Source organism: Mobula hypostoma, chromosome 2, assembly GCF_963921235.1.
Source record: "Mobula hypostoma chromosome 2, sMobHyp1.1, whole genome shotgun sequence".
In the NCBI taxonomy this organism is placed as follows: Eukaryota; Metazoa; Chordata; class Chondrichthyes; order Myliobatiformes; family Myliobatidae; genus Mobula; species Mobula hypostoma.
This window is the reverse complement of record NC_086098.1, coordinates 155,587,360-155,606,655: the sequence shown is the minus strand read 5'-3', so window position 1 is coordinate 155,606,655 and position 19,296 is coordinate 155,587,360. Positions and strand designations below refer to the sequence as shown.

General features: G+C 44.0%; 1 protein-coding gene across 1 annotated transcript; it reads right to left on the bottom strand.

Annotated features, from left to right (window-relative positions):
- Positions 1-3,994: 3,994 nt before the first annotated feature.
- On the bottom strand, positions 3,995-9,839 carry LOC134359805 (immunoglobulin lambda-1 light chain-like). The gene is made up of 3 exons (XM_063073474.1): positions 9,745-9,839; positions 9,293-9,643; positions 3,995-4,511 (listed from the first exon to the last, which is right to left on the bottom strand). Exons 1-3 carry the CDS (start codon positions 9,785-9,787, stop codon positions 4,183-4,185), a joined length of 723 nt encoding a protein of 240 aa, XP_062929544.1. The 5' UTR covers positions 9,788-9,839; the 3' UTR covers positions 3,995-4,182.
- Between the last annotated feature and the right edge of the window lie 9,457 nt (positions 9,840-19,296).

The window sequence follows — 19,296 nt, the reverse complement described above, 5'->3', positions numbered from 1 at the left end:
TTATTAACTAATATTTGGCTTCGTATTGAGGAGGCAACTGGTATATTTTAAACAATACACATAAAAGTTGCTGGTGAACGCAGCAGACCAGGCAGCATCTCTAGGAAGAGGTGCAGTCGACGTTTCAGCCCGTCTGGGTAGCCTCCAACCTGATGGCATGAACATCAACTTCTCTAACTTCCGCTAATGCCCCACCTCCCCCTCGTACCCCATCTGTTACTTATTTTTATACACACATTCTTTCTCTTACTCTCCTTTTTCTCCCTCTGTCCCTCTGAATATACCCCTTGGACATCCTCTGGGTCCCCGCCCCCCCCCCACCCCGTCTTTCTTCCCGGACCTCCTGTCCCATGATCCTCTCGTATCCCTTTTGCCAATCACCTGTCCAGCTCTTGGCTCCATCCCTCCCCCTCCTGTCTTCTCCTATCATTTTGGATCTCCCCCTTCCCCTCCAACTTTCAAATCCCTTACTCACTCTTCCTTCAGTTAGTCCTGACGAAGGGTCTCGGCCTGAAACGTCGACTGCACCTCTTCCTAGAGATGCTGCCTGGCCTGCTGCGTTCACCAGCAACTTTTATGTGTGTTACTTGAATTTCCAGCATCTGCAGAATTCCTGTTGTTTGGTATATTTTAAAACCTTGTTCATACTTTACAGGAAGTTCGAAAGACCACGATTATGTTTTTACCTAGTGCTTATTATCTGTGTCTAGACACGATCGATTTGCTTGGAGTTAGTGCAGCATAGTAGACTGAATTAATTGCTGATGTGAGAATAATTTCCATTAAACAGATATTTAAGAAAACTGGAGTAAGGTTATTGTAGTTTGACAGTATGTGAGACGCTCCTGTGCAAAATCCTCAACTGGTTTGAGAAACCAGATATTGGGAAGCCTTTTCTCTAGCTGTTAAAACTAGGTCTGGACTCAACCGTCTTTGCCTGAAAATTTGCATAATCTGAGAACTAAAAAGTTTCTTTTTATATGAAGCATTCCCAACTTTCTCCTCAGAGATCAGACATATACGGTATTCATCGGTGACACTGGTAGATTTTAGAACACCTTGTGAAGTACAGCGTACGAGGAACGGCAGGACAATTGGCAAGATACATGGTCCTGCTGCAGCAGGGATAGGTAGTGGGTGGAGCTAGGTGGTCCTGTGCTGGTACTCCTGCATCTCTCTTCGGCCTTGCCTTTCTAGATGCGACCAAAATGTTACTAATTTACAACAAGGAACCTATAATATAACCAGATGTTTATGAAAATCAAAACTTGCATGTTTACGGAAATGCTGAACTGTCTCAGCTTACTTTTATTTTGAAGATGATTATAAATGCCTGCAGAAATATTAAACCTGAGAACAGACAAAGGTGGTAATTAGAGATTTCACCGGGATTCACTTCGGGGAGTTCTTATTGACTTCGCTCTCCGGTGGAATTTTTATGCATTATAGGAAGAGCCATGTTTAAGCAAAGCGTGAAATGGAAGAATATAATGGAGTTTTATATAAGGATTGCTTTGGCAATAAGGCGGAGATGGATTCTGTATCCCCGTGCCACGGATTCATTCAGGTTACTCAAAGTACCAGTCTCACACTATTGTTAATGATCTGAATGACAGGGAGGAAACATCCGCCACTTAAATGCACTGTTGAGAAACATTTACTGGCCTCAGCCTCACACGCATGCTCAGGATCAATAAACACCTGGACAAATCCTAACTGTATATAATCCCAAAATTAGCATCATTAATGTCTTCTTGTTCTGCATATTGATCACTGCTCTAATAAGAATCATTGCCAACAATGACTTTTACCTAATATTATTACACCCCAGCAATCGTACCCCTCCTGCGACAACCACCAGAATATCGGACATCTTGTCTAACCGTCTGATCAAACATAGCAATCGTTCATACAACGCACTATCTGCTTACTTGCAGTAAAAGGTGGAACAAAGTTTGAAAAGATGGTTTCTTTTTGGCGATTTTCAATACATATAATCTGAAATGTTCACAGTTATACGGAAACTCTCTGACTAGATCAGCACTTCCTGTTTTGATTAAATATTCTTTCGATCACATGGAATTAGTCATTCTTTGTAAAGTGCGCATTTTCGTGCTTTGAGAACTATTTATTGAAAAATAATTGCATGCTGGCCAGGTTTTTGTTGCAGTACTAAATGCTCCGCTGTAGCCGAACCAAAAAGGCAGGACCCAGTATTGCACTGTTAATTGATCCTTGTATCTGGGCCAGGTTCACACTTCACCCCATTAGAAGACACCATTGTTTGTGGGGTTTAGGGAAAAGATCAGTTTGGATTTGGGTATTTGATCCTCCACAATATTCCGCGTGGGAACTTAAACTGGAAGTGGCAGTATTTTTCTTTACGAGGACGAGTTGCGAGCTCGACATCACACCGGCACGGACTGGAGAGCGCGCTCGCGAGCGGCCTGTCACTGGATCGAACTTGGGAACCTCCGTTCTCCAGTCGGCGCTGATCTCACTGCGCCACCAGCCGACCAATAAAACAACAGATAGATTGTTTAAATTTGGCTATTTTATTTATTATTTTAACTATTTATGTATTTATCTGTTTCAGGAACTAATTTTAATTAAAACGTTTAGTTGTTTAGTAACATGTTCCAAATTTAATATATCTTACAAATATCTCAATATCAGAGAATATTACTTTCATGGTAGAGTTGCTTAAAGCTAAACGGGTTTCGGATTCCTGCGAGCCAAAGTGCCAGAACAACAGACCACGAGGAAGACAAATGTTACTTTAGTCTTTGTCATGAGAGAGATTTAAGTACACGAATAGTGACGTCTTTGAGTAGTTTTGATATCGCCGCTTAAAAAGATGGAGGGGTTTCAACAAATATTCACCAGACTAGTTCCAGGGACAGTAAACTCACCATATGAGAATAATCTGCGTAGTCTGGCCTGTTTTTTCGAGAATTTACGAGTATGAGGGGAGATTTCAATGAAATTTAAAATTCCAACAGATCTTAACACGCTGCATGAAGACAAGAGACTTTCCAAGACCAGGAATCCACGATCATGGCTCCAGTCTCAGACAGGGCGGTTGCTACTAGGAACTGAAGTGAGAAGCATTCCGGGCCTTTGGGTGGGATTCTGACTTAGGGGCATTCCATCATTCCCTTAAATGGCAACTTGGCACAACCTGCTCCTCAGTCAAGAACACGCACATAATGTGCACTCGGTGGTGGAATTCTCCACCTTTTCAAGACACAATTATTAAATTCGACGTTATCTGCATATTAAGGGAGAGGCAGGAACATGACGCTCAGGTCGAATCTCAATTACAACATGAATATTTGAACATGTTAGGAGGACAAAATGCACTTTTCCACTTTCCAGTTTTATGGTTAATAACCGATACAACCATCATCATCAGCTGTCAAAGGATTTTGACAACATTTCAGGATGAAGCTCTCTTACTGCTCCGCCTGCATTGGGAAGAGTGCAGAGTAGTTCTGAGATGGTGTTTTGTGGCACCGCTCCGACTCTAAGTCGCGAGCCAAAGGAAATAGCAGCATATATAGCCTTTATAGATTTTTGGCTTCTTTCTCAGAGATGCCATGAGTACAAATTCCATCTGTAGCTAACTACTGCTGTTCACTTCTGACTACGGGCATTAACATACGGAGCGGAGTAGCCTCAAATTGTCCCTTTTTTGCATTCCCACAATTTATTCACACATCTGTTACCTTTGATAGCTTGTGACTATGGGAATCGCTACTGTAAATCAACGCCCGTAGCTGCTGTTTTTGCACCGCGGCATCTCCACTCAACACATTCCGCTAATGTGACAACCTGTGACCGCATGCCCGCTTTTCGAATCCCAAGCAGTGTTACATTAAAAGACGGCGTTAAAAGATGGCGTTCGTAATCTCAATGAATTTAGGTATTTGTAGGCGACCCTCCTCTGGTTATACTCAAGCGTTGACATACAAAATATACAGATTGCCAGAAGAATAATATTTTATTTTATTTAAACAAATGATACTAGCACTCAATTACAAAGTGATTATTTTCTTATAAAGTAAATATTGTTGAAGTTCTACTTTTCGAAAGCTGCTCGCCAGTAGAAATGAAGCAATCGTGAAACGTTGCTGTCCCCGACCATAAGTAACATCGCGCACCCAGCCTGCCGGCTCTCTCTTACGCACAGCCCGACTTCTGGATGCTTCGCTTTAGTGGAGACCCGAGAGACTGGTGTGTAACCCCGCAAGTGTACACTTCGTGTGAGTTCCACTCGGAGGCCGTCAGGGTGAGGTAACTGCTCAGGCTGTAGGTCTGGTCGCTATTCCGGACGGTTCGGGTCGTCTGGACACCAGCCTTCACGGCATTGCCGTCCATTTCCCAGGAAACCTCCACCAATCTAGGGGAAAAATTATTCACCAGACACACCAGAGTCGCCATCCGTCCTTCAGTGATCTGTTTTGATGCGGGTGGAAGAAGAGCAATCGAAGGACGGGTCAATTTTCCACCTGGAATAAAATAAAATGTCCATATTAAAGAACGATAACAAATCGTGTCTGAATCATTTAATACTTAGTGATTTAGTGACTCTGTTGGCAAATTGCGGGTTCAAGTCCAACACCGAGGACGAGTGGAAAAAAGTGGACAGACTTTGTACAACGGTGCTAAATGCGCGTTCCACAATCGGCATTAGGCCGGTGCGGTGATTGGAAATGACCTGTGGGGTTATTTTCAAGAGGAGCAGGAGAGATTATTGTCCTGGACTCAAAAGTATCGTAATTACATAGGCGCACTACAATTACTGAGACCCTCCCGTGCTAGAATAGGCTGCGCAGTTTCAGTTATAATTCGATTTCTTTTGTCCATGAATGCCCATATATCTGAAGGTGATTTATTTTATCCGTTGCAGAGCGGCTACCTCGCGGTCTTCACAGACAGATGTCGTGATCTAAATACATGACTATACAAGAAGACTGGAGGTCGTTCTGCTTAAATGGTTTTAACAAAATGACCCAGGAAACCTAAGCAAACATGAAGCGCTACTCGCACACTTCCATATTTGCGCGGGATCATATTCACCTTCCACCTTCAGCTCCCTCCCTACCCCATGCGATGAAGGCAGAAAAGGCGACATTCGAACAATCGCCCTCTGGTGTGTATTCCTGAGTTAAGAGCGACCGATGCAATAACTGATCCACAAACACATTTAGCACTATATGGCGATCAACACTCTATGGAAAAACGAGCCACATATTGGAGTCACAGAATTATGCAACAAGAAAACTATTCCGCAGACTTTGTCGATGCCGAATAAAGCGTCTTCTTGAACTTGACCCAATCACCTGTATTTGCTCCTTATCTCTTATTACATTACCTCACCGTGTACATCTGTAAACGTCTTTTAAAGTTCATAACAGTTGCAACATCTATCGTTTCATCTGGCGGGTGTTGCCATTTAACCACCACCTTTGTTGGGAAAAAAATCCTTTAATTTTCCTCCGTCTCCCTAAACATACGCCCTCCAGTTTTAAGCACCGTGACAATGGGAGATAGACTTTGACCAGAAAGGATCTTGTGCTTTCCCGGCATATATGAGGAATAATCCCCTCCTTGGTTTCCTGCCAGGTACAGGTATCTATTTTAACCAACGTTTCGATGACAAACTCTTCACCTTCATGATGAAGATGGCAGAGTTTGTCATCGAAACGTCGCTTAAAAGCGATACCTGTACCCGTCTGGAAGTCCGATAGGGGTTTATTAGACGTTCACCGTTCACCCTATGTATTCCGTCACGATTTAATAATCTTCTAATGTGACTCTTCAGCCTTCCTGCGTTAAAAGGAGAGCAAGCCCAGTTTATCCCAGACGTTCATTATAATTCACGACGTCCATTCCATGTGGTCAACTAGAGCCCTGCCCACATTAATTGTTTTGGTCACCTTTTCAAAACAACCAACTAAATTTCGGAGACGTGATTTCTCACACACAAAATCACGCTGACTATTCCTAATTTCTTGCCTTTCCAAATGCATATACAGCTTCTTTCGCAGAATCACCTGTAGTACCCTTCAACTAATGGTAGGCTCGCCGGTCTGTAGTTCCTTAGCTTATCCTTGCAGTCTCTCAAACAAAAATAATACATTAGCTAAACTTTAGATTTCCAAAAGCATGCGTATGGCTAACAAAGATACAAACGTCTCTGCAAAGATCCCAGTAATTTGTTCCAAAGCTTGCTACACATTTGGGGATATAGAGATCAAGGCCCCGAGATTAATCAACTGTTATTCTCCTCAGAAACTCTAACAGCCCATTTTCCATAATATTATTATGCTTCAGGGCATCGCATTGTTTGTCCCTGCATTTTCTAGCCTCTATGACTTTTCCACTTTAAAGCAGATTGGAAGTATCAATTTCATTCCACGTCAGTCTCCTGAGGCCCACGCATCGTCTATCAAACTAATCCTTCAATGGACTTATTTCTCTCCCTAGCTGTTCTTAATATATTCAAAGAATCTCTTCGGATCAACTTATCTGGTAAGGATCTGTCCACATTTGTTCCTATTTTCTTAATTAAATGAATTCCTAAATTCCTTATTTTCCCAACAGATTTTGCTTGATCCAAGTTGGCTCTACATCACATTTTCTGTATCCTGAGCAGAACCTCAATACCCCTCCATCAGGCAGCGCTACCCAATCCTAACTACCTTGCCATTCACTCCGACCGGAACATATTTGCCCTGAGTCCTCTGCATCTCAATTTCAAAAGCTTCCGACTTGCCAAACTTCACTGCAACTGCTAACAACTTCTCCGAATCAATCTTTGAAAGTTCTGGTCTAATCCCATCAAATTTTGCTTTGTTTCAATTTAGGCTCTAACTTGTGAACTATTCCTATTTGTTTTTCAAAACTTCTTTAAAAACTAATAGAATTATGGTGACTGGTCTCAAAGCTCTCCTTCAATCGCTTGCCAAGCCTTATGTCCTAAAACGAGATTGATTCTGATGCTGGAGATGAAACAGTGGAGCACTTCAACCAAATTCTATAATTAGTGTCAGGGTACGGTGCCACTGCAGAATTCCCATAACCTGCTGAGGATTGATACTAACGGACGGGCAGTGTAGGAGCTTTTCTTTCTATCTACCTCGTGCTGCCCTGGCCTTGCCAGTGTTTATCGCGATATTGTAAGTGAAATCAATTTGGTTTTAACTCATCATACTCGTACCCTTGAAGTGTTTGAAAGGAGAACGTACAGGAATGAATTTTACTCTTGCAAACCCGGAGAGATAATAATGGAAGAAAGTCAATTAGCTTTACTCTGTGCTTGATTCATGCACTAACTTCTTCCGTGTCGCATGAAACACTTTCAACAACGTATCTCAAGAATCAAATAAAAACGAAGTCTCCCTCCACACAATTCGGTCAAATACTCCCGGGTCAGAAACGGTGCAGTGTAAATATTGGAAAAGTGTCCTGAACCCTCTGGCATCGATTACATGAGATACCTATTCTGATCATACAAAGCAGAGGGAGCAGGTGCCAGCCATGAAACATAACCGAGCAGTTAATGTCTAAAAATAGCCCAATCTGGTAACTTTCCTTTTCAAGATAACTGCAGAGTGATAGTTGCAAATGTAAATTAGGTTAATGCAAATTATTTAATGTTCTTGCCCGTTATTTTCGATTAATATTACTGTAAATTCAAAGAGAATTCACGTCATGTAAGCTTTTCAATGTTTGCAGTGTTTACGACAACCATACCACAGCGATGTAAGGTGAGGTGAAAGAAATCTCCGTGCAAAGTCAATCGTTTCTGGGTTTTTCAACCTAATACATGATTGCAATTGTTCACTTCAAACCATTATGTAACAAAGATGTACTTATTTCCATTAGTCCTCTGGGTTAAAATGTCCTGACGAAGGGTCTCGGCCTGAAACGTCGACTGCGCCTCTTCCTATAGATGCTGCCTGGCCTGCTGCGTTCACCAGCAACTTTGATGTGTGTTGCTTAAAATGTAGGTATTGTTTTCAAACTAACCTTCGTAACCAGTTCTATTTTAAGGTAGCTATAGATGGAATTAAGTTGCGAGCAATAAATCTCAGTAGTCTTATGTTTAGAAAATAACGAATACGTGCTGGTGATAGATTATACAGAAAGAGTTCTGCCTCTTATTAATTGTTGGAATTAGTTCGTTGACTCCCTTTCTCAGGTAAAAATATGATGCAAAGAGGACATGAATTTCTAGCGTTCGAAACTCATCCTTAAATTCTGTGTTGGTTTGGGAGACTTGGGGAGCTTCTGGTTATCAGATGCTAATTCTCGGCCCGAAAGGAATTGAGAGATATCCCTTTAGCCCAGGTTCTCTCCAGTCTTTTAACTACAGTGGCACATACACAAACTACTGGAGGAACTCTACAGGCCATGCAGCATCAATTCTAACTGTCCCTTTCAATTTTATTGAGTCAAACAGTCTCTTCTTTCCATCGCCCCCCACCTCAGAAAATGACACGAATTTACTGAGTTTGGCCTCATATATTTTGAGGAATAAATGAACCCCTAAAATAGGATAATAACACTCATGGATTAAATATTTTATCTAAAATTACTTTTCCTGCTGATAGCTCCTCACGTCCCTAAGTTAAATATATTGTAATTTACCATGTGCAATGCTTTGACAATTATTAAGAGCTAGGAATTATTCTCGCTGTTCACTACTTCTGCATGAACCGTGAGACGAATAAAAAATTTAAGCTTTTACTTCCAGAATGCTGCTTAATGCATACAAATGCATGATCGGCATTTTGTGCAATGCTGTATGACGTGGGCAATGATGGACTTCTCCTGGGCTCTGATTGCTCTTGGAAAATATTTCTACAGAAGTAGTTTGCCATTGCCTTCTTCTTGGCAGTGTCTTCGCAATCCATTATCAATACACTTCAGAGATCATCTGCCTGGCGTCAGTAGTCGTATAATCATATATTCTGATCATACGTCCATCCACCACTTGCTCCCATGGCTGCGCGTTACCCTGATCAGGGAGCTGAGTAGGTAATTTACCTTGCCCAAGCGTGACATGCAGGCTAGCAGAAGGAAGGAGAGCCTTACACCTCTTTTGGTGGAGACGTATCTCCACCCTACCACCCAAATATAATCATTAGACAGTTTAAATTCTGAGTGCCATCTTCACGTAATACTTGGAGCTATAATCAAATTGACTTCATGATTTTGAAAAATTGGATTCATTGAACGATAAAGAAATTCAACTGCACAAAATACAATAAGCACTGCTTACCTGTTACAGCCAGCTTGGTGCCTCCGCCGAAGTGCAACGCGTTTGACTGCCACCAACCACAGTAGTAATCGGCGTCATCCTCCGATTGAACATTGGTAATAGTTAAAAATGCGGCGTTGCTCGAAGACTGAGACCTTCCAGAGAATCTATCGGGAATGCCAGTACCCTTTACGTCCCGGTTAAGATCATGATAGAGGAGAAATCGGGGAGTACCATCAGGTTTCTGCTGAAACCATGCTATATCAGAATTTCCCAAGGTGGCCCCTGACACTCTACAACCGATCTTCGCAGTTCCTCTCGGCTGAACGGACAGAGATCCCTCTTGACTTAATGTGAACTCTGCATTTGAATCTAGAAAAATAAACCAGTATTAGATGGAAGGCTTCATGTGAACAATTATCTGCAACATGAACGCGCTCTGAAAATCCAAATAACTGTTATTGGACACTTACAGGCTACGCAAATTATCAAGATAACACCCAGCCTCCTGGACATCGTGAATTCGGAAGCGTTCTGTAAAGTGCACGGTTTGCAGCCAGAATATAACCCTGGCCGGCTCTCCTTGCCTTATCAGTGCAACGAATAGGAGCACGTGATTACGTGCTCTACATTTATGCAAATAAACGCTGAGATTGCGAGGCTTAATTGAGCAATTGTGTTCAGCTCGCCATCTCGTAACATTTCCCACCTGGAAATGGCGAAATTGACTGACAGACTGACAGTGATTTTGCACGTTATATGTGGAGTTCTTGAGAAGTAACTTCACAAACTTGCATCTATAACTGCATAAACAGCTCAAAGTTGTCGCGGTACCGATTGGTTAATTTGTCTAAATGTTTAACCTTCCTTTTACACGTGGCAAATGCAGCAAGTTTAAATCAGAGAATCAATCATCTTACTAACTTTGCGACAACCCCAATATTCTTCAATAAAGAAACCTATCCACTAGCCACAGCTATCTGTACCGTGCGTCGTGAACATGCGTGATCGTTAGAATTAAGTAGATTTTAATGATAAATCCAAAAATGCTTGATTGTTCCTGTTACTTACAGATGTTTCCAAGCTCCACGAGTAAGCGAGAGAGTAACAGAATAATTCAAAAGTGTACAACCTGCTGAAAATACTATATTCCGTGATTCAACATGCAAAATCAAATATAAAGGATTGACGGTGGATTTGCAATGGCAAGCATTTAAAGATTGCATGGATGAACTACAACAATTGTTCATCCCAGTTTGGCAGAAGAATAAATCAAGGAAGGTAGTGCACCCGTGGCTGACAAGAGAAATTAGGGATAGTATCAATTCCAAAGAAGAAGCATACAAATTAGCCAGAAAAAGTGGCTCACCTGAGGACTGGGAGAAATTCAGAGTTCAGCAGAGGAGGACAAAGGGCTTAATTAGGAAGGGGAAAAAGATTATGAGAGAAAACTGGCAGGGAACGTAAAAACTGACTGTAAAAGCTTTTATAGATATGTAAAAAGGAAAAGACTGGAAAAGACAAATGTAGGTCCCCTGCAGACAGAAACAGGTGAATTGATTATGGGGAGCAAGGACATGGCAGACCAATTGAATAATTACTTTGGTTCTGTCTTCACTAAGGAGGACATAAATAATCTTCCAGAAATAGTAGGGGATAGAGGGTCCAGAGAGATGGAGGAACTGAGCGAAATACATGTTAGTAGGGAAGTGGTGTTAGGTAAATTGAAGGGATTAAAGGCAGATAAATCCCCAGGGCCAGATGGTCTGCATCCCAGAGTGCTTAAGGAAGTAGCCCAATAAATAGTGGATGCATTAGTGATAATTTTTCAAAACCCGTTAGATTCCGGACTAGTTCCTGAGGATTGGAGGGTGGCTAATGTAACCCCACTTTTTAAAAAATGAGTGAGAGAGAAACCGGGGAATTATAGACCGGTTAGCCTAACGTCGGTGATGGGGAAACTACTGGAGTCAGTTATCAAAGATATGATAACAGCACATTTGGAAAGCGGTGAAATCATCGGACAAAGTCAGCATGGATTTGTGAAAGGAAAATCATGTCTGGCGAATCTCATAGAATTTTTTGAGGATGTAACCAGTAGAGTGGATAGGGGAGAACCAGTGGATGTGGTATATTTGGATTTTCAAAAGGCTTTTGACAAGGTCCCACATAGGAGATTAGTGTGCAAACTTAAAGCACACGGCATTGGGGGTAAGGTATTGATGTGGATAGAGAAGTGGTTAGTAGACAGGAAGCAAAGAGTGGGAATAAACGGGACCTTTTCAGAATGGCAGGCAGTGACTAGTGGGATACCGCAAGGCTCAGTGCTGGGACCCCAGTTGTTTACAATATATATTAATGACTTGGATGAGGAAATTAAATGCAGCATCTCAAAGTTTGCGGATGACACGAAGTTGGACGGTAGTGTTAGCTGTGAGGAGGATGCTAAGAGGATGCAGGGTGACTTGGATAGGTTGGGTGAGTGGGCAAATTCATGGCAGATGCAATTTAATGTGGATAAATGTGAAGATATTCACTTTGGTGGCAAAAATAGGAAAGCAGATTATTATCTGAATGGTGGCCGATTAGGAAAAGGGGAGGTGCAACGAAACCTGGGTGTCATTTGTTACGTACCCCGTAACTGGGTTGCCAAACCAGCAGAAATGGATCACTCAGTTGGAGTCTGGAGTACTAGAACTAAGAAAGTTTTATTAAAGAAACAAGCAACACAGTAATCGAAAGGATAATAAATGCAACAGTTCAGCGATGATAAACACACATGTGCACAGAATTAAGATAACAGCATCAATCAAGCTCTATCGTTGTCTAGGGGTAAATGACCAAATTTCAAAATGACTCAAAGTTCAGTCCAGTTCAGTTCGCAGTAATCGTTGCCATGGCGATGGACAACGTGGGGGAAGAGAGACAGAGAGAACAGGAACAACTGATCATTCAGAACACTGCTTCACTCACAGACCTGCGAGATGGCTCACAAGCAGCTTTTGGGCGGGTCCTTGGTGATGTCACCTGAGGTCACCGACTGTGACCCCTCCTCCAGATGCGGTCGATCCTCTGCAGTGAACCCGGCACCCAGGCAAGGGCGGACACACACCGGGTTCCCGCTGATCGTACCTTTCCACCCTGGTCGTTGTCTGATACTTCTCACCCACTCGTGAGAGGCGCACCGCTTCCAGGGTCTCGTTACCTCGGGTGGCGTGTGTCTGTCTTAGCGAACCTGTCCCTTTTTATCCCCCTGCTGGGGTATCGCCTGTCCATCACTTCAAACAGTTCAGGGTTCAAAGGGGGTGCCGCTCCAGACAGCTCTCTCTCTCCCACGTCCCTTCATTACACATCTCCAGACGCTGCTCCATTGTTCCTTATCTCTCCTTCCCCTGAGGGCAGGTGGCAGACCAACTGCTGATGCCACTGATGCTAGCCCAGGCCAGCAAACATCTTAATTTTATGTGTATTCTCGTAACACATTATACACCAGTCAGTGAAAGTGGGCATGCAGGTACAGCAGGCGGTGAAAAAGGCGAATGGTATGCTGGCATTTATAGCGAGAGGATTCGAGTACAGGAGCAGGGAGGTACTACTGCAGTTGTACAAGGCCTTGGTGAGACCACACCTGGAGTATTGTGTGCAGTTTTGGTCCCCTAATCTGAGGAAAGACATCCTTGCCATAGAGGGAGTACAAAGAAAGTTCACCAGATTGATTCCTGGGATGGCAGGACTTTCATACGAAGAAAGACTGGATGAACTAGGCTTGTACTCGTTGGAATTTAGAAGATTGAGGGGGAATCTGATTGAAACGTATAAAATCCTAAAGGGATTGGACAGACTAGATGCAGGAAGATTGTTCCCGATGTTGGGGAAGTCCAGAACGATGGGTGACAGTTTGAGGATAAAGGGGAAGCCTGTTAGGACTGAGATTAGGAAAAACTTCTTCACACAAAGAGTGGTGAATCTGTGGAATTCTCTGCCACGGGAAACAGTTGAGGCCAGTTCATTGGCTATGTTTAAGAGGGAGTTAGATATGGCCCTTGTGGCTACGGGGATCAGAGGGTATGGAGGGAAGGCTGGTGCAGGGTTCTGAGTTGGATGATCAGCCATGATCATAATAAATGGCGGTGGAGGCTCGAAGGGCCGAATGGCCTACTCCTGCACCTATTTTCTATGTTTCCATGTTTCTATATTGATTATGATTGTGTTTATTACTTTAAATAGTTTGCCAACCACACAGCATATATTTTGAATCAGAATATTGTCATGACATAAATACTTACGTTAGCTGAGAGACTACATAAAAAATGATCGATTAGCTGAGAGAGGGACTTTGAGAGTAAGCTTGACGAAGACATTAAACATTTTGAATTTTCTTTTATTATAGATGTATATATTTATGGCAAATTAATTGTACCCATAAGACACTGACATAAGTAATAGGCGAAAAAGGCAGCAATAAAGAACAACACTGCAGAACTTCATTGTGGAATATTTTGCAGGAGATGGTGTTGGGGAAAAAAGACATTTTAAAATACTAGATAAATAATTGTTATAGATAAAGTTGTAAACTCCTTCTCAATTTGATGATCCTCCAAACCACGGAACCTTTTGCATACAAATATTATTCACGCCAGTCTATTCCCCTCGTTAAAATAACATAGACTATTGATGCACTCTTAAAGGGGAATAACTCATGGCAATCAACGATTGAACGCAAAGTGACATGCAGTCCACCCATCGGGTTCTTTTTACTTACGCTTGTTCACATCATTACAGTTTGTTAGGTATGTATATCTAAATTGGAAAAGGCCAATTTTGATGGAATCAGAAAGGATCTGGCAAGTGTGGATTGGGACAGGTGATGATGCTGATGATGATCTGATGATGATGTACTTGGTTAGTAGGATGCCTTCAAAAGTGAAAATTAGAGTGTAAAAGCCCTACATGTGCCTGTTGTTACGTAACCCGTAACTGGGTTGCCAAACCAGCAGAAATGGATCACTCAGTTGGATTCTGGATTACTAGAACTAAGGAAGTTTTATTAAAGAAACAAGCAACACAGTATTCTAATCAAAAGGATAATGAATGCAACAGTTCAGCAATGATAAACATACATGTACACAGAATTAAGTTAACAGGATCAATCAAGCTCTATCGTTGTCTTGGGGTAAATGCCCAGTTTCAAGGTGACGCAAAGTTCAGTTCAATTTAGTTCAGTTCAGTTCGCAGTAATCGCTGCCGTGGCAGATGGACAGTGTGGGGGAAGGAGAGAGAGAGCAAAACGAATGAATATTCAAGGCTTCCACACGGACTTTCGCAATCAGCTTTTGGGCGAGTCCTTTGTGATGTCATCTGAGGTCACCGACCGTGACCCCTCCGTTTCCAGATACGATGGTTTCTCTGCGGTGAACCTGGCACCCAGGCAAGGGTAGACACACACCAGGTTCCCGCCGATCTTGCCTTTCCACCCTGTGCGTTTATGGCCCGATACTTCCCACCGACTTGTGAGAGTGGCACCGCTTCCAGGGTCTTGTTACCTCGGGTGTCGTGTGTGTGTCCTGCCTTAGCGAACCTGTCCCTTTTTATCCCCCTGCTGGAGTATCGCCTGTCCATCACTTCAAACAGTTCAGGGTTCAAAGGGGGAGCCGATCTTGACAGCTCTCCTTCCTTCATTAACATCCACAAATGCTGCGCCATTGTTTTCCTTAACTCTCTCTCTCCTGAAGACAGGTGGCAGACCAACTGCTGATTCCACTGGTGCCAGCCCAGGCCAGCTACGTCTTAATCTATGTGTATTCTTGTCACACTTCCCCCCTTTAAGGATTTTTACCGGGGGTAAAAATTACAAACATGAATACATTATTTGATACACACAAATACACATCGTTATCAGCTATTTGGCTAATACAGTGAATTTGAAGTTGTGAACACCTGACAGACAGTCAGCCATCACATTTCCTGTTCCTTTTATATGTGTTATTAATAATCCCTTAGACCAGACTCCAACTTAGCAAACTTCATAGTGGCCAAAAACACTGATGAATTGCGATCAATGTAACCTCTCATTGGGTTTCGTCCCAGACCACAATAACAAGGGTCGTCCCATTCCGACTTAGTTTTCTCTCGCAAGGGCTTAGTAGGAGGGGGAGGGGTAGTGACCGCAGAGTTATTGCAAAACTTCCTACAGTACCCCACCATCTCCAAGAGCCTCCTGAGGGCCCTCTTGTCTGTCGGGGTTGGGAGGTCAGCGATAACCCGCACTGTGGCTGGCATCGCTGCCAGCTGCCCCTGTGTCACCACAATTCCCAGGTAAGTGACCTTCGTGTGGCCGAGCTCATTTTTTTTCAAGGTTCGCTATCAAGCTGGCTTCAGACAGCCGTATGACATCGCCAATACACACCTCTGTGTTCGTCAGCCCTTTAGTCACTGAATTTCTCATTCTAGATGGATGTTGCTCGCTAGGCCACCTTAGTGTAACAAGCACCACCCAACGTCCCACTTCTTTGCATCGCCTCGGGACAATCAAACACACGTGTGCGAGTCGTTTAATTACTTCTCCTAAAGAGTCGCTTTGTTCGGAGATTAGGAGAGAGACCTTATCAGCAGAGCTGGCCAAAAGAATAGCCTTCTCCCATCTGGTCGATACCATACTCATCTTTTCAAAATGGTTTTTTTCTCTTATCAGGGGGACCCTAGCTTCATTGATTTCCGCGCTAAAACCGACTAGGTTTGTTAGCATATCAAAAGCCTGTGACCATCTCAGTTCGCGTCGGTCATAATTAATAACATCCTTCCTCCTGGGCAGCCAGTAAACCTCTTTCATGATTCCATCAACTGCTTCTTCCAGCACCGCAAAATGTCCACCGAGGGGTACCTTGTGGGCCAGGTTAAAAACCTCATCCCCATAACTCTTTTGCACTACCCCCCATTCCTGATCTGCGGGCACGGTACTTGGTCTCCCTTCCTTCCTTAGCACTTCCTCCTCCACCAAAGCCATCAGCCCCTTGTCTCGCTCCTGTGCCTGCACAAATTCCTTCCTGGCTAATGCTAAGTCTGTCTCAGCTCCCTCACTACCTCTTGTTTCACAACACTCCTTCTTTTCACTTTCTACCCCCTTCTCATACAAGGCTGGCAGAAACGTCTCAGCTAAATTTACTACCGCGGTCCCGTGATGAACCTGTGAGTCCATGGCGGGGCCTCAATGCTGGCAGGCTGACCTGTCAATCTCACTGCTTCGAACACGATTCCCCCGGCGAGGTCATTACCGAGCAAGACTTCCATGCCTTTCATCGGTAATTCGGACCTCACCCCGATCGTGACTAGTCCAGAGACCAGGTTGCTTTGTAAGTGTACCTGGTGCAAAGGGACTGTCTCTGTCCCTTCTCCAATACCTTTGACCTTGACCTCCCCAGTCTGGGTCTCTGAGCTAAACTCTAATACACTCTTCAGTATTAGTGACTGACACGCTCCTGTGTCTCTCCAGATCCGCACTGGAACTAGTTTTAACCCCTCCTTCACCGACACAAATACGGCCGAGATAAACCTCTCACGCCCTTCCTGAACTTTCGCAGAGCTGTCCTTCCCTAGCGGCTCGTTTACCAGCTCGATACAGCCAGTTAAAATCGCCGTTTTTCCTTTTCCCGTCTCCTTCTTTGGGGCAAAGCACCTGGGCGCAAAGTATCCGACTTTCCCGCAATTATAACAGACGACCCCAGGAGACTTCCTACCAGACTGCTCCCGGTCTACCTTATCCTTCTCACTAGGCCCGGCTTACTTTCTGAGTTTTCCGGCGGACTCTCCCCGCCGTCCTGACTACCCTTCTGGTAGCCTTTACTCGGGGCAAACTTCATTTTATGCGTCAACGCATACCCATCCGCTAACTTAGCAGTTGCGGCTAACGTGGCTGCCTCTTTCTCATCTAGGTAGGGTCTCATACCCTCAGGGACACAACCTTTAAACTGCTCAATCAGGATCAGCTGTAGCAGTCTGTCATAATCCCCCTCTACCCCCTTTGACGCGCGCCAACGCTCACAATATGTCTGCATCTCACGGGCACACTCTAAATACGAGCGGTCCCACTGCTTCCTCGCATTCCGGAACCTCTGCCGGTATGCCTCCGGGACCAAGTCATAAATCCTGAGGATAGCCTCTTTCACCACCTCATACCTCTGGGCATCTTCCGCGGACAAAGCTGAGTAAGCTTCTTGGGCTTTCCCTTTCAGTACACTCTGAAGCAAAGCAACCCACTTATCCCTCGGTCAGTCCTGACTTGTAGCAACTTTTTCGAAGTGGAGAAAGTACCGATCCACGTCGGTATCGTCAAATGGGGGACCAGCCTAACCTCCTGGGTCGCCCGGAACCCTCCACCTTGGTTCGGCACGGGCCCTTGCTCTGCCCTTATCTTTAACTTCTCCAGCTGGAATTCCCTTTCCCTCTGTTTCTCCTCTCGCTCCAGCTGTGTCTCTCTCTCTCTCCTGCCTTTCTAACGCTCTCTTCTGCCTTTCTGTTTCTCTTTCTCCCGCCTTTCTAACTGCTTCTCTTCGTGTTCTAACTGCCGAGCCCGGAACTCGTGCTCGACTCTCAGTTTTTCAAGATGCACCTGTACCGCGTCTCCAGCAGGTTTTTCAATAGACACCACCTCCAGCTCGCCTTGGGGAAACACACCTTTAGATACATAGTGCTCTACGATAGCTCTGTGTATCTCCTTCTCTCCTCATTGTCGACTTCCCCTTAGCAAGATTCAACCGTTTGGCCACAGCTACCAATTCCGTTTTCCTGGCATCCTCTAATGCCTCCAAGGTCGGCGCCTTTATAATTTCCTCAGCCTCCAATTCTGCTGTTTGTCTTTTCTTTCTTTCGGGAATGTTGACCCAATCAATTTACTCCGTCCCAAATTTAGCGTTCAAAATCGCGGACGAGAACCCCACTTATGTGACGTACCCCGTAACTGGGTTGCCAAACCAGCAGAAATGGATCACTCAGTTGGAGTCTGGATTACTAGAACTAAGAAAGTTTTATTAAAGAAACAAGCAACACAGTACTCTAATCAAAAGGATAATGAATGCAACAGTTCAGCAATGATAAACATACATGTACACAGAATTCAGATAACAGGATCAATCAAGCTCTATCGTTGTCTAGGGGCAAATGACCAGTTTCGAAGTGACGCAAAGTTCAGTTCAATTTAGTTCAGTTCAGTTCGCAGTAATCGCTGCCGTGGGAGATGGACAGTGTGGGGGAAGGAGAGAGAGAGCAAAAACGAATGAATATTCAAGGCTTCCACACAGACCTTCGCAGTCAACTTTCGGGCGAGTCCTTTGTGATGTCATCTGAGGTCACCGACCGTGATCCCTCCGTTTCCAGATACGATCATTTCTCTGCGGTGAACCTGGCACCCAGGCAAGGGTGGACACACACCAGGTTCCCGCCGATCTTGCCTTTCCACCCTGTGCGTCTATGGCCCGATACTTCCCACCGACTTGTGAGAGACGCACCGCTTCCAGGGTCTTGTTACCTCGGGTGTCGTGTGTGTGTCCTGCCTTAGCGAACATGTCCCTTTTTATCCCCCTGCTGGGGTATCGCCTGTCCATCACTTCAAACAGTTCAGGGTTCAAAGGGAGAGCCGATCTTGACAGCTCTCCTTCCTTCATTAACATCCACAAATGCTGCTCCATTGTTTTCCTTATCCCTCTCTCTCCTGAAGACAGGTGGCAGAATAACTGCTGATTCCACTGGTGCCAGCCCAGGCTAGCTACATCTTAATCTATGTCTATTCTTGTCACACTGTCAAAACAAAAGTTAAAGATAATATGTGCAGAGAACCTTGGGGTTTCAAGAGATATTGAGGCCCTTTCTAAGGAGAAAAAGGAGGAACATCGAGGGTGTTGGCAGCAAGGGACAAATGAGGTACTTCTGGAGTGTATGAACTGCAAGAAACCACTTCAGAAAGAAATCAGGAGGGCAAAAAGAAGGTCTGAAGTTTGCAAAGTGAATAGAATCTTAAGGAATTCTACAGATAT